We start from the raw sequence: 15,000 nt of genomic DNA, 5'->3' as shown, positions 1-15,000 counted from the left end.
TGGGGAACATAGGACCTGGGGAACATGGGACCTGGGGAACACGGGACCTGGGGAACATGGGACCTGGGGAACATGGGACCTGGGGAACATGGGACCCGGGGAACATTGGACCTGGGGAACATGGGACCTGGGGAACATGGGACCTGGGGAACATGGGACCTGGGGAACATGGGACCTGGGGAACACGGGACCTGGGGAACATAGGACCTGGGGAACACGGGACCCGGGGAACACGGGACCTGGGGAACACGGGACCCGGGGAACACGGGACCCGGGGAACACGGGACCCGGGGAACACGGGACCCGGGGAACACGGGACCCGGGGAACACGGGACCCGGGGAACACGGGACCCGGGGAACACGGGACCCGGGGAACAAGGGACCCGGGGAACACGGGACCCGGGGAACACGGGACCCGGGGAACAAGGGACCCGGGGAACACGGGACCCGGGGAACACGGGACCCGGGGAACACGGGACCTGGGGAACATGTGACCTGGGGAACATGGGACCTGGGGAACATGGGACCTGGGGAACATGGGACCTGGGGAACATGGGACCTGGGGAACATGGGACCTGGGGAACATGGGACCTGGGGAACATGGGACCTGGGGAACATAGGACCTGGGGAACACGGGACCTGGGGAACACGGGACCTGGGGAACACGGGACCTGGGGAACACGGGACCTGGGGAACACGGGACCTGGGGAACACGGGACCCGGGGAACACGGGACCCGGGGAACACGGGACATGGGGAACACGGGACCTGGGGAACACGGGACCTGGGGAACACGGGACCTGGGGAACACGGGACCTGGGGAACATAGGACCTGGGGAACATGGGACCTGGGGAACATAGGACCTGGGGAACATAGGACCTGGGGAACACAGGACCTGGGGAACACCTGGGAATGTGACTGTGACTTTGTTTTAAATGGTTAGAAAACGATTAAATCCACTGAAGCGTTTAAACACAGTTGTTGTCTCCTCGTTCGTGCTCAGATCAGCTTCGCCGTCCGGGGAAACGCCGCCTACATCCTCGCCATCGACAACGCCAAACTGGCCACGGACGACTTCAAAGTCAAGTGAGCGTGAGACTTTTTCAGACTTTACGTGATCTGTCTTTCTGTGGCCGTGCTCTCGCTCATCTGGGACTCGTCTTCCCAGGTTCGAGAACGAGCTGGCCATGCGTCAGTCCGTGGAGGCCGACATCGCCGGGCTGAAGAGAGTCCTGCAGGAGCTGACGCTGAGCCGCAGGGACCTGGAGATCCAAGTGGACGGTCTGAAAGAGGAGCTGGCCGTGCTGAAGAGGAACCACGAGGAGGTGAGACCCTCAAACCGAGACACATAAAGAGATGTAGAGATTTAAAAACAGGGGTTTAACCGCCGTCTTCCTGCAGGACCTGCTGGCTCTGCGGGCCCAGGTGGGAGGGCAGGTGAACGTGGAGGTGGACGCCGCTCCTCAGGAGGACCTGTCCGCCGTCATGGCCGGTATCAGAGAACACTACGAGGCCGTCGCCCTCAAGAACAACAAAGACCTGAATAACTGGTTCCAGGCCAAGGTGAGACCGCAAAGTCCTGTTTCCTTCTCTTAGGGTCCACTCCCACTGTGCCTCCGTACCGTGCCCACGGCTAAAGTCTGGTTCCTTTGACCAGTGTGAGTGCAACTGTACCACGTCTAGGAGCGGCACGCTTGCCGTCCACGGCCCGTTTGGGAGAGGTGGGCTTTAGTAAAGCACGTTTGCACGTGTACGAGCACGAGCGTGCGCACGTGTACGAGCACGAGGCCTACGGCGGTTCTGAGGTCATTTCCTGTGCGCCTGTTGGGACGTAGAAAAAAGAAGGAGGGACCATGCGCGGACATTTCAAACAATGGCGGTGAAAGGTTCACGTTGGTGTGATGCGGAGGTGGAGTGTTTACTGCAGATTTGGTCGATGAAAAGATTCAAAAACAGTCGACAAGACGCACAAAAACTCCGAGGTCTACGGAAAGATCTGGAAACAAAGCCACGCATCGCCATGACGTCATCAATGCGTGTGACGTGTTACGGCGTGATGACGTATAGGCAGCAAGAAGCATTCTCCGAGGCCCAGGTAGTGTGAGTACAAACGGGCCTGGAGGGGGGGACAAGGACCCTAAAGCACGGGGCACGGGACGGAGGCACAGTGGGAGGGCTTTCTGATGACGGTGAAGTTCAGCTGCTGACTCATATCCTCGATCAATGACATCATCGATGCTTCTTTACTTGTTCTTCGCAGACGGCCGAGCTGAACAAGACGGTGGCCATGAGGACCGAGACTCTGCACACGTCCAAGTCTGAGGTCCTGGAGATCCGACAACTTCTTCAGACTCTGGAGATCAAACTGCAGGCGTCACTCAGCAGGGTGAGAAATCACCTGTGACAGGGTTTCATTAAGACATGTGTCATCTGCATATAAAGAGGTTTTACCGTTTACATTTTCAGTCATTTTGCATCTTTTTGTGCTGGTTTTGCATCTATTTTTAGTCATTTTGCATCTTTTTGTGCTGGTTTTGCATCTATTTTTAGTCATTTTGCATCTTTTTGTGGTGTTTTGCATCTATTTTTAGTCATTTTGCATCTTTTTGTGGTGTTTTGCATCTATTTTTAGTCATTTTGCATCTTTTTGTGCTGGTTTTGCATCTATTTTTAGTCATTTTGCATCTTTTTGTGGTGGTTTTGCATCTTTTTTTAGTCATTTTGCATCTTTTTGTGGTGGTTTTGCATCTATTTTTAGTCATTTAGCATCTTTTTGTGGTGGTTTTGCATCTATTTTTAGTCATTTTGCATCTTTTTGTGATGGTTTTGCATCTATTTTTAGTCATTTTGCATCTTTTTGTGGTGGTTTTGGATCTATTTTTAGTCATTTTGCATCTTTTTGTGGTGGTTTTGCATCTATTTTTAGTCATTTTGCATCTTTTTGTGCTGGTTTTGCATCTATTTTTAGTCATTTTGCATCTTTTTGTGCTGGTTTTGCATCTATTTTTAGTCATTTTGCATCTTTTTGTGCTGGTTTTGCATCTATTTCTAGCCATTTTGCATCTTTTTGTGCTGGTTTTGCATCTATTTTTAGTCATTTTGCATCTTTTTGTGATGGTTTTGCATCTATTTTTAGTCATTTTGCATCTTTTTGTGGTGGTTTTGCATCTATTTTTAGTCATTTTGCATCTTTTTGTGGTGGTTTTGCATCTATTTTTAGTCATTTTGCATCTTTTTGTGCTGGTTTTGCATCTATTTTTAGCCATTTTGCATCTTTTTGTGCTGGTTTTGCACCTATTTTTAGTCATTTTGCATCTTTTGGTGGTGGTTTTGCATCTATTTTTAGTCATTTTGCATCTTTTTGTGGTGGTTTTGCATCTATTTTTAGTCATTTAGCATCTTTTTGTGCTGGTTTTGCATCTATTTTGAGTCAGTTCCACCTGGACCTGGTGGTTTTTAAGGTGTTAGCATGAACTGGATCAGAACTTCCTCCGTACTAAAGGGTCGTCTTACTGTAAAGTCAGCGCTGACCCGCCCGTCCTTCTTCTTCCTCCTGATCAGAAAGGAGCAGCGGAGGCGATGCTAGCTGAGACCAGGAGCCGCTACTCCATCATGCTAGCTGGGTACCAGAGGCAGGTGGAGGCTCTGGAGGAGCAGCTGGCCCAGCTGAGGGGCGACCTGGAGAACCAGAAGGTCATGTACGCCGAGCTGCTGGACATCAAGACCCGCCTGGAGCTGGAGATCGCCGAGTACAGGAGGCTGCTGGACGGAGAGGCAGATAGGTGAGTGGAGGAAGAGCACAGACATCTACAGCGGATACAGTCATGCTAGCATGCTAACATTAGCTTAACATCAGTAAACCAGTCCTGCAGGTGTCGGGTCAGAGTATTGGACGCATTAACACGTCGACCTGATGACGATGAAAACAGATGTTGAGACGTTTCAGTCGGGATCGAAACCATAGCGACAGCGTTAGCATCCATGCTAACATCCACCTGTAGACGTTTCCATGAGTTCAGCTTCTGTACTTCAGAGTTTAATCAAACAAAAACGCACAAAAGTATAAAACAATAAGACGATCAGTGATTAAAGACAGAAAGATCCGGACTTTAACCGCTCGACTCTGGCGTCAGACGGACGTGCAGATCAGGTCTCTGTGGGTCCGTGGGTCCAAGACCTGATCTGGACTTCTGTCCTGCGTCCAAACACGGTTTACTTTGAATAATCAAGTTATTTATTTATGTTTTTTTTGCTTTTACCTGTTTGTTTTATTTTGAAATTCTGTTTGTGTAAAATAATTTCATGGTCAAATACGACCGAGCCAGAAAATGCAGGTCAGGAGCAACGAGCTAATGTTAGCGCATCTGCTAGCTAGCTAAATGCTAAAACCACCATCTTTTTGTGGTGGTTTTGCATCTTTTTTGTTGTAAACAGAAACGTTTGAGCCCGTGTGTTTGATTCCCCTGTCGTCCCGTCTCTGCAGCACTCACACGAGGGTCGTCACCATCGTGCAGGAAATCGACGGCGATGGAAACGTGATCAGCCAGAGCAGCGGATAAAAAACCAAGACGTCGACCAATCAGACGCCTGAGCTCCGTCCGTGTAAACGTCCTCCAATAAAAACAGAGTCTGACGCCGTTTCTGTCGCCTCGTTATTTCACGCCAACGGGAGCAGAAGTTATTTATTAAACATTAATGTGACGTGTGAATGTGACAGAAACAAAAGTGAATTCATAAAAACAGTAAATATAAAATAATCACATTACATCAGAGAAATTTAGTAGGAAAAGATGGAAGTGGGCGACACGGTGGTGTGGTGGTTAGCACTGTCACCTCACAGCGAGAGGGTTCCTGGTTTGAATCCCGGCTGGGGTCCTTCTGTGTGGAGTGTGCATGTTGTCCCCGTGTCTGTGTGGGTTCCTGGTTTGAGTCCCTCCTGTGTGGAGCATGTGGTCCCCGTGTCTGCGTGGGTTTTCTCCGGGTTCTCCGGTTTCCTCCCACAGTCTAAAGACGTGCAGGTGTTCGGTTCATTGATGACTCTAAATCACCCGTAGGTGTGAATGGTTGTCTGTCTCTGTTCGTCTCTATGTGTCCTGTGATAGACTGGCGTCCTGTCCAGGGTGGACCCCGCCTCACGCCCGGTGTCAGCTGGGATCGGCTCCAGCCCCCGAGACCCCGAGACCGGGATAAGCGGCTTAAGATGAATGAATGAATGAATGAATGAAGTGAAGCCGGCTCAGGCCCTTCTCGTAGACCGCCTGTGTGTGTTTGTGGTCCAGCACCAGACCCGGGTACCTGCAGGAGTCCACGGTGTTGATGTCCATCCCACCGATGCAGACTGGAGAGGACGGGGGGGGGCGGGGCCTGTTCCTCCTAAAGTCCGCCACCATCTCTTTCGTCTTCGCCACGTTCAGCTGCAGGTGGTTCTCCTCACACCACTTGACAAAATTGCCGACCAGGTCCCTGTACTCACCCCCCCCCCCCACACACACACACACCCCCACCCTCTACACGCCCCACAACGGCCGAGTCATCAGAGAGTTTCTGCAGATGACTCGACTCAGTGCGGTGCTTAAAGTCTGCAGCGTCGGTGGTGGAGAGGAAGGGCGACAGCACGGTTCCCTGGGGGGCGCCGGTGTTACTGATCAGATGATCAGTAACACAGTTTTGTAATCTCACACACTGCGGCGTGCCCGTCAGATGGTCACTGACCCGTGTGATGAGAGGAGAAGCAACCTGCATGTTCTCCAGTTTGGCCTTCAGCAGCTGAGGCTGGACGGTGTTAAAGGCGCTGGAGAAGTGGAAGAACATGAGCGGTGTTGGGTCGATCCAGGGAGGAGTCGGCTTCCTGCAGCAGGTGGATGAGTGCGTCATCAACCCCAACATGGGGCTGAGATGGTCATCTTAGGGGGTCCTGTGACGGGCACACGAGGGGTCTGAGGCGTGCAAGAACCAGCCTCTCCATGACCTTCATCATGTGAGCAGGTGACAACACTCTGCAGGTGAACGAGCTGCTGAAGGGCGCCCTCTGGAGGCACAGCTGAGAACTGCAGCTGCACCAACATCTAATAATACTCAGGGAACAACTCTGCCTCTGTTTTCAGTCATTTTGCATCTTTTTGTGCTGGTTTTGCATCTATTTTTAGTCATTTTGCATCTTTTTGTGCTGGTTTTGCATCTATTTTTAGTCATTTTGCATCTTTATTTGCTGGTTTTGCATCTATTTTTAGTCATTTTGCATCTTTTTGTGGTGGTTTTGCATCTATTTTTAGTCATTTTGCATCTTTTTGTGCTGGTTTTGCATCTATTTTTAGTCATTTTGCATCTTTTTGTGGTGGTTTTGCATCTATTTTTAGTCATTTTGCATCTTTTTGTGATGGTTTTGCATCTATTTTTAGTCATTTTGCATCTTTTTGTGCTGGTTTTGCATCTATTTTTAGTCATTTTGCATCTTTTTGTGCTGGTTTTGCATCTGTTTTTAGTCATTTTGCATCTTTTTGTGCTGGTTTTGCTTCTATTTTTAGTCATTTTGCATCTTTTTGTGGTGGTTTTGCATCTATTTTTAGTCATTTTGCATCTTTTTGTGCTGGTTTTGCATCTATTTTTAGTCATTTTCCTTCCAAATGTGGAAATTTTGAATCTTTCTGGTTGTTTTACACGTTTGATTTTTGTGTGTTTTATGTTTTTTGTGTGTTTTTTGCAGCCCAGCATGTTTTTCTGACAATAACAGTCCCGTCATAAACATCTGTGATGATCCTGTTGATTTAAATCAAAGAACGAGTTCATGCAGAGTTGAGTTTGATTTGACACTTAACTAAAAGCGTCCTCGTGTGTTCACACGTGTTTTCACGCCTCGCTCTTCATCAAACACGCGTTCTGGTTTCCACCACATCGTCGGTGCAGTTTGTTCACTTGTGTCACAGCTGGAGTCGATCCAGCGCCCGAGGCCCTGAGACCTGAGACCTGCTGACAGGCTCAGGAGCCACAAATCACTCTCTCACTCGCTCACTCTCTCGCTCGCTCTTTATGATCCTGACTAAGTGTTTGTTCTGGACCGGAGCCTCGAGGAGCTCTGCGGCACTAAAACAGGAACTCTGCAGCACAACGGGATCGTTAAAGCAACAGGAAACTCTGGAACCACATCAATGTTCACTTCTCTACTGAGTCAGAGTCCGTTTATTATCGAGCTCTTTGTGTTTAAAGTTCAGGTTTAAAGGATTAATGAACACAAAGTGAGACCAGAGAGACACTTAATGACTGATTTAGATGCAAAACCACCACAAAAAGATGCAAAATGACTAAAAATAGATGCAAAACCAGCACAAAAAGATGCAGAATGACTAAAAATAGATGCAAATCCACCACAAAAAGATGCAAAATGACTAAAAATAGATGCAAAACCAGCACAAAAAGATGCAAAATGACTAAAAATAGATGCAAAACCACCACAGAAAGATGCAAAATGACTAAAAATAGATGCAAATCCACCACAAAAAGATGCAAAATTAGTTGTTTTTTATTTGAGGGCAGAAATGTGAGAGTATTGGTGACGTCAGGACTGAGGCCGAAACTCTTCAGGTGAGTTACAGTAGTTTCTGTGAAGCTGCTGCTCCTGAACAACCTGACGGGTGAGTCCCCATCAGGACTCAGGAGGGGGGGGGGGGGGGGGTTGATGAGTCCTGACGGGGGAGTCCTGACTGTTTATGTAAGGCTCCAGGGAGACCAGGACCTGCAGCCACACAATGCATGATGGGATTGGTGCAGTTGGGTCTGTGGGGGGTCTGTGGGGGTCTGTGGGGGTCTGTGGGGGGTCTGTGGGGGGCTGTGGGGGGCTGTGGGGGGTCTGTGGGGGGCTGTGGGGGGCTGTGGGGGTCTGTGGGGGGTCTGTGGGGGTCCATGCATCCTGACGTGTTTTTAAAATAAACAGAAGCAGGAGGAGGGTCCAAAACTCAGAACTTCGACCTGGAGGACTGAGACGAACCTGCACCTTTATCTGATCTGAACCGAGTCCTTTAGAGTTTAAACTTAGGATCAGACCCTGGTGCTGGGGTTCAGGGTCAGACCCCGGTGCTGGGGTTCAGGATCAGACCCCGGTGCTGGTTCAGAATCAGACCCCGGTGCTGGGGTTCAGGATCAGACCCCGGTGCTGGTTCAGGATCAGACCCCGGTGCTGGGGTCCAGGATCAGACCCCGGTGCTGGGGTTCAGGATCAGACCCTGGTGCTGGGGTTCAGGATCAGACCCCGGTGCTGGGGTTCAGGATCAGACCCTGGTGCTGGGGTTCAGGATCAGACCCCCGGTGCTGGGGTTCAGGATCAGACCCCGGTGCTGGGGTTCAGGATCAGACCCCGGGTGCTGGGGTCCAGGGTCAGACCCCGGTGCTGGGGTTCAGGATCAGACCCCCGGTGCTGGGGCTCAGGATCAGACCCCCGGTGCTGGGGCTCAGGATCAGACCCCGGTGTTGATCTACAGGAAACTCTGGCCTGAGGAAAATACAGTTTTGGGCCGTTAGCTGTTAATGATTGCTACTGTTAGCTTGCTGCTAATGTTAGCTACTGTTAGCTTGCTGCTAATGCAGATGAGCTGTTAGCTAGCTGACGTAGCAACATCCTGTCCTGAGTGGAGAACCTCGGCTGGCTCATCCGGACTCTCCTGGCTCAGCTAACGAAGCGACCGACACCAGATCCATGTAATGTAGCTAAGTTATTAGCTCATAGCATTAGCTCCTGGCTAACGTTAGCTTAGTGTGTCTCGGCTGCATGAACCTGCCGTCGGTCGCTCCGTGGCGTTGGCCGATGGAGCGATGTACCAACGTGTGCTCTCAGTGTTCTGGACGAGGCCTCGGGTCGCTGACGGAGTCGCTGAGTCAGCATTCTCCACATTCACCCTGAGGCGTGTGAAACGCAGCTGCACGACTCAGCAAAGTCCCCGAGCCTCAAAGTGTCACTCGCCACAAGAGTTACCGTCGTTTGAGAGCCTGACATTCCTGAACAAACCCGATGAATCGGTGTTTAAGTGGCGACCCGAGGCCCGTTGGACCTGCAGTGGCGGATCAGGGCTGACGTCCCCCTGGGGGGACGGGGGGGGGGGGGGGCTGTCACTCTGTCCCCGCGCAGAGAAAGTGATGCATAACTGAGGCAGGAACCCGCGAGGCAGCGGGGTCATGTTCGGGGCGGAGGAACAGGTTTGCTGAGGCTCGTTTACGCTTCAGTGGACGTTTCCTCCTCAGAGTCGGGCGTGAGCGCCGCTGAGTGAAGGTGGCGAGGCCGAGGGCGCGGCTGTGACAAAGGTTGGAATGGGGAGAGGTGGTCACAATGGAGGCGCTGAGGCGGGACTGAGTAAACAGTCGCGTTATTGACGAGGAAGTTGGCAAACATTTGAGTGTGTTCAGGGTGCAGAGTTCAGAACGTCCAACAAACGGCTCCTACCGAAGATTACGGGCACCAAAAAGATGCAAAATTACTAAAAATAGATGCAAAACCAGCACAAATAGATGCAAAACCACCTCAAAAAGATGCAAAATGACTAAAAATAGATGCAAAACCACCACAAAAAGATGCAAAATGGCTAAAAATAGATGCAAAACCACCACAAAAAGATGCAAAATGACTAAAAATAGATGCAAAACCACCACAAAAAGATGCAAAATGACTAAAAATAGATGCAAAACCACCTCAAAAAGATGCAAAATGACTAAAAATAGATGCAAAACCAGCACAAAAAGATACAAAATGACTAAAAATAGATGCAAAACCACCACAAAAAGATGCAAAATGGCTAAAAATAGATGCAAAACCACCACAAAAAGATGCTAAATGACTAAAAATAGATGCAAAACCACCACAAAAAGATGCAAAATGGCTAAAAATAGATGCAAAACCACCACAAAAAGATGCAAAATGACTACAAATAGATGCAAAACCAGCACAAAAAGATGCAAAATGACTAAAAATAGATGCAAAACCAGCACAAAAAGATGCAAAATGAGTAAAAATAGATGCAAACCAGCACAAAAAGATGCAAAATAACTAAAAAAGATGCAAAACCAGCACAAAAAGATGCAAAATGACTAAAAAAGATGCAAAACCAGCACAAAAAGATGCAAAATGACTAAAAAATAGATGCAAAACCACCTCAAAAAGATGCAAAATGACTAAAAATAGATGCAAAACCACCACAAAAAGATGCAAAATGACTAAAAATAGATGCAAAACCAGCACAAAAAGATGCAAAATGACTAAAAATAGATGATTTGATTTGATGCTTTTTGCACACGGCACCAAAGGTCGCTGCCTTTCATAGGATGGTTTTGATTTCGTACTCATGACGAGCGCCGGACGCCAGCATCCAAACAACCCTGCAAACTTTACAGGAATCAAAGTGAACCCTCGTCTCTTCGTGCACCAGAGGAGCTGAACGTGAAACAGACTTTACTCTGCAGGTCCCAAAGAACCCTGGACACAAGTCCACCGCTCTCAACCGGGCCAGGGTCGGGGGGCGTGTGTATCAGTCCCATCAGTTCCCTGAGAAGGAGAAGTTCAGCATCCGTGAGGAACTCGGAGTAGAGCCGCTGCTCCTTTGTGTTGAAAGGAGCCAGTTGAGGTGGTTCAGGATCATCTGGTCTGGATGAACCCTGGGCGCCTCCCTAGGGAGGTGTTCCAGGCACGTCCAGCTGGGAGGAGGCCTCGGGGAAGACCCAGGACCAGGTGGAGAGATTAGATCTCCACACTGGCCTGGGAACGCCTCAGGATCCCCCAGTTAGAGCTGGTTAATGTGGCCCGGGAAAGGGAAGTTTGGGGTCCCTGCTAAAGCTGCTGCCCCTGAGACCTGATCCAGGATCAGAGGCTGGAGCTGCTGCCCCTGAGACCTGATCCAGGATCAGAGGCTGGAGCTGCTGCCCCCGAGACCTGATCCAGGACCAGAGGCTGGAGCTGCTGGGTTTGAACCCACGGACCATGTGCAGACCAGAAACCTGAGATTACTCCAGGGGAAGACGTTTCCATGAGGAGGAACCAGGGACTGGAGGAGTCTCTGGGTCTGTTAACGGGGGATGAGGCCTCTGATCCGACCCGGGGTACAGTGTTTCCATGGTAACCTGGATATGATCAGGGTTAAACTGCAGGGAACGCTGTGATTGGTTCAATGGACTGAATGTTTGCGTGCGAGCGTCCTAAAAAACGTTAAACGGGACTCTTTCATGATAAAAGCAGAGATGTGATTCCACCTCCCACCAATAACCTGAGCCTCATGGTTCAGACTCCAGGAGAGCGTGATTCTGTCGCCCACAGCGGTTCCACGAGCGCCTGACATTTAACAAACTCTCACTTCAGTGGAATGAACCTTTAATTGTCTGAACTTTAGATTTCTCTGCCTGTTTCAACAGCTGCTCCCGCGCACGGCCCTCCCCCGTAATCACACTCCAAAGGTCGCGCAGCGCCCGGAGCGTCTGAACCCATCATTGTCACGCAGGTGAGCAGCTATGAAAGTCACATTTTTCCCTGACCATCCCCCGCCGACACACCCAGAAGGGGCCTCCAGCGCGCATACCTGTGGGCCTGCCGCTGTCACACTGTTTGCTGAGTGATTGACGTTTCTTTGGCAGCAGGGCGCTTAAATAGGAGGCGAGTCCTGCGGATCCTCACTCTCCTCTCTGGCAGCAGAAAGAAAGCATCAACCATGACCAGCTACATGTCCTCCCGGTCCGTGAGGAGCTCCTTCGGCGGCTCCGGTGACTTGATGACAGCCAGGCGGGCCGGCAGCGTGTACGCAGGATCCGGAGGCTCAGGGGTCCGCATCTCCTCTGCCTCCATGGGCGGAGGCGGCGGCGGCTTCGGCAGCGGCTACGGCAGCTCGTCCTCCGCCAGCTACAGCGTGTCGTCCGGCTCAGAAGGCAACGTCATCGGCAACGAGAAGTTCGCCATGCAGAACCTCAACGACCGCCTGGCCACATACCTGGAGAAGGTCCGCAAGCTGGAGGCAGCCAACGCCGACCTGGAGCTGAAGATCCGGCAGTTCCTGGACAGCAAAGTCGGCCCCAGCACCAGAGACTACACCGCCTACTACGTCACCATCTCAGACATCACCGCCAAGGTAAGACACCGCCAGGGTTAGACACCGCCAAGGTTAGACACCACCAGGGTTAGACACCGCCAAGGTTAGACACCACCAGGGTTAGACACCGCCATGGTTAGACACCACCAAGGTTAGACACCGGCAAGGTTAGACACCACCAAGGTGAGACACCGGCAAGGTGAGACACCAAGGATAGACACCGCCGAGGTGAGACACCAAGGATAGACACCGCCAAGGATAGACACCGCCAAGGTTAGACACCGCCAAGGTTAGACACCGCCAAGGTTAGACACCAAGGTTGGACACCGCCAAGGTTAGACACCGCCAAGGTTAGACACCGCCAAGGTTAGACACCGCCAAGGTTAGACACCGCCAAGGTGAGACACCACCAAGGTTAGACACCGCCGAGGTGAGACACCGCCAAGGTTAGACACCGCCAAGGTGAGACACCACCAAGGTTAGACACCGCCGAGGTGAGACACCACCAAGGTTAGACACCGCCGAGGTGAGACACCGCCAAGGTGAGACACCGCCAGGGTTAGACACCGGTAAGGTTAGACACCACCAAGGTGAGACACCGCCAAGGTGAGACACCGCCAGGGTTAGACACCACCAAGGTGAGACACCACCAAGGTGAGACACCGCCAGGGTTAGACACCACCAAGGTGAGACACCGCCAGGGTTAGACACCGCCATGGTGAGACACCGCCAAGGTGAGACACCGCCAAGGTGAGCCACCGCCAAGGTGAGACACCGTCAAGGTGAGACACCGCCGAGGTGAGCCACCGCCAAGGTGAGACACCACCAAGGTGAGACACTAACCTCGGTGTCTCACCTTGGCGGGTGTCTAACCTTGGTGGACACCGTCAAGGTGAGACACCATCAAGGTTAGACACCAAGGTGAGACACCGCCACGGTTAAACACCGCCAGGGTTAGACACCGCCGAGGTTAGACACCGCCGAGGTTAGACACCACCAAGGTTAGACACCACCAAGGTTAGACACCGCCGAGGTTTGACATCGCCAAGGTTAGACACCGCCAAGGTTAGACACCGCCAAGGTTAGACACCGCCAAGGTGAGACACCGCCAAGGTTAGACACCGCCAAGGTTAGACACCGCCAAGGTTAGACACCACCAAGGTTAGACACCACCAAGGTTAGACACCGCCGAGGTTTGACATCGCCAAGGTTAGACACCGCCAAGGTTAGACACCGCCAAGGTTAGACACCGCCAAGGTGAGACACCGCCAAGGTGAGACACCGCCAAGGTGAGACACCACCAAGGTGAGACACCGCCACAGGTGCAGGAGTGGGATCTGGAGAAGAGGAACCAGGAACTTTTCTCTGGAACTGTTTCATGTTTTGTCGTCTTCAGGACGTTTTTATCGAATGCTTTCTAAATAAAACAAATGATCTGAACTCTTCTTCTTCTTCTTCTCCTTCTTGTGCAGATTCAGGCGGCCGTCTTGGCGAACGGAGCGATCCATCTCAGCATCGATAACGCCCGACTGGCTGCAGACGACTTCAGGACCAAGTGAGTCCCCGTCTTTCTCTTTTCAGAGCGAACCACTTTGTGTCTTTGGATTTCCTTTGTTTGTTCTTTTGTTCGTTGTTTGAAATCGAACGTTTGCTCCTCAGGTACGAAGGTGAGCTCGCCATGCGTCAGTCCGTAGAGGCCGACATCGCCGGTCTGAAGAGAGTCGTGGACGAGCTGAAGTTGGCGAGGACGGATCTGAACATGCAGATCGAAGGTCTGAAGGAGGAGCTGCTCTTCCTCAAGAAGAACCACGAGGAGGTCAGAGCGCTCACCACCCCCTCCTCCTCTTCCTCTCTCTCTTCTTCCTCCTCCTCCTCCTCTTCCTCTTCCTCTTTCCCTTCTTCCTCCTCACGTCTTTACGGCGTTGTTGACGCGGCCGTGTCCTCCTCAGGAGCTGCTGGCGATGCGGACTCAGATGAGCGGGCAGGTGCACGTGGAGGTGGACGCCGCTCCCCAGGAGGACCTCAACAAGACCATGCAGGACATCCGGGAGTACTACGAGAGCGTCACCGCCAAGAACCAGAGGGACCTGGAGGTCTGGTTCCAGACCAAGGTAAGGCCGTGACATCACTTCCTGCTGATGCAGAGCGTGTTGCGTTGGCGTGCGGAGCGTTTACGAGCATTTGTGTGTGTGTGTGCAGTCGGAGACCCTGAACAAAGAGGTGGTGACCCAGACGGTGACGCTGCAGACGTCCAGGTCCGAGGTGACGGAGGTGAAGCGCACGCTGCAGTCGCTGCAGATCGAGCTGCAGTCCATGCTGGGGATGGTGAGTCCTGCACCCACACGTTAGGACCTCACTCACGCTGTCACGACGCCGTGCACCTGCTGACACGAGCACTCTGTTCCTGCAGAAAGCGTCTCTGGAGGGAACTCTGGCTGAGACGCAGAGCAGGTACTCCATGTTGCTCTCCGGGTACCAGATCCAGGTGAGACGTGCATCTGCTCCTCTGTACGGTGTGTGTGTGTTGGAGTGTGTGTTTGGGACTCTAACATGTGGGCGGCGTTGTTGGCGTGCAGGTGACCGGTCTGGAGGAGCAGCTGGTGCAGCTGAAGGCAGATATGGAGCGACAGTCCCAGGACTACCAGATGCTGCTGGACATCAAGACCCGGCTGGAGATGGAGATCGCAGAGTACAGGAGGCTGCTGGACGGAGAGAGGTGAGTCTCACCGCGGAGTCAAAGAGCAGCGAGTCAAAGTATCAAAGTATTTAAAGGTTGCATGTGTAGAACGATCAGAACAGCTCCATCTAGAGTCTCCAGGTCGTCCCAACAACAAAGTATAAGTCCAGCAGTGGGGTTGCCAGGTTGGTCAGACCCGGCCCAGCAGTGGGGTTGCCAGGTTGGTCAGACCCGGCCCAGTAGCTCCAGGAGAGCGGAGTCTGTTTGAGCCTG

The 15,000-nt window shown here is 51.7% G+C and overlaps 2 protein-coding genes across 2 annotated transcripts in view; both read left to right on the top strand.

The window, feature by feature from the left end:
- LOC310959721 (keratin, type I cytoskeletal 50 kDa-like) overlaps window positions 1-4,559 on the top strand; it is a gene marked incomplete at both ends in the record, with an annotated part of 11,320 nt that extends 6,761 nt beyond the window's left edge. Inside the window, 6 exons of the mRNA XM_083931179.1 lie at window positions 1,004-1,086; window positions 1,169-1,325; window positions 1,402-1,563; window positions 2,261-2,386; window positions 3,562-3,782; window positions 4,484-4,559. Of these exons, the coding sequence (XP_083787305.1) occupies window positions 1,004-1,086; window positions 1,169-1,325; window positions 1,402-1,563; window positions 2,261-2,386; window positions 3,562-3,782; window positions 4,484-4,559 (825 nt within the window). The remainder of the gene's footprint in view (window positions 1-1,003; window positions 1,087-1,168; window positions 1,326-1,401; window positions 1,564-2,260; window positions 2,387-3,561; window positions 3,783-4,483) is intronic.
- Window positions 4,560-11,661: 7,102 nt separating this feature from the next.
- The window catches only part of LOC310959668 (keratin, type I cytoskeletal 50 kDa-like), a 4,130-nt gene continuing 791 nt past the window's right edge, over window positions 11,662-15,000 (top strand). Inside the window, exons 1-7 of the mRNA XM_083931113.1 lie at window positions 11,662-12,089; window positions 13,523-13,605; window positions 13,710-13,866; window positions 14,000-14,161; window positions 14,250-14,375; window positions 14,461-14,535; window positions 14,627-14,766. Coding sequence (XP_083787239.1) covers window positions 11,676-12,089; window positions 13,523-13,605; window positions 13,710-13,866; window positions 14,000-14,161; window positions 14,250-14,375; window positions 14,461-14,535; window positions 14,627-14,766 — 1,157 coding nt within the window. The 5' untranslated portion in view covers window positions 11,662-11,675. The remainder of the gene's footprint in view (window positions 12,090-13,522; window positions 13,606-13,709; window positions 13,867-13,999; window positions 14,162-14,249; window positions 14,376-14,460; window positions 14,536-14,626; window positions 14,767-15,000) is intronic.

The sequence above is a fragment of the Echiichthys vipera genome (genome assembly GCF_963691815.1).
Source record: "Echiichthys vipera genome assembly, chromosome: 17".
NCBI lineage: Eukaryota > Metazoa > Chordata > Actinopteri > Perciformes > Trachinidae > Echiichthys > Echiichthys vipera.
The sequence above is the reverse complement of the archived record's forward strand: the minus strand, read 5'-3'. Positions and strand labels throughout refer to the sequence as shown.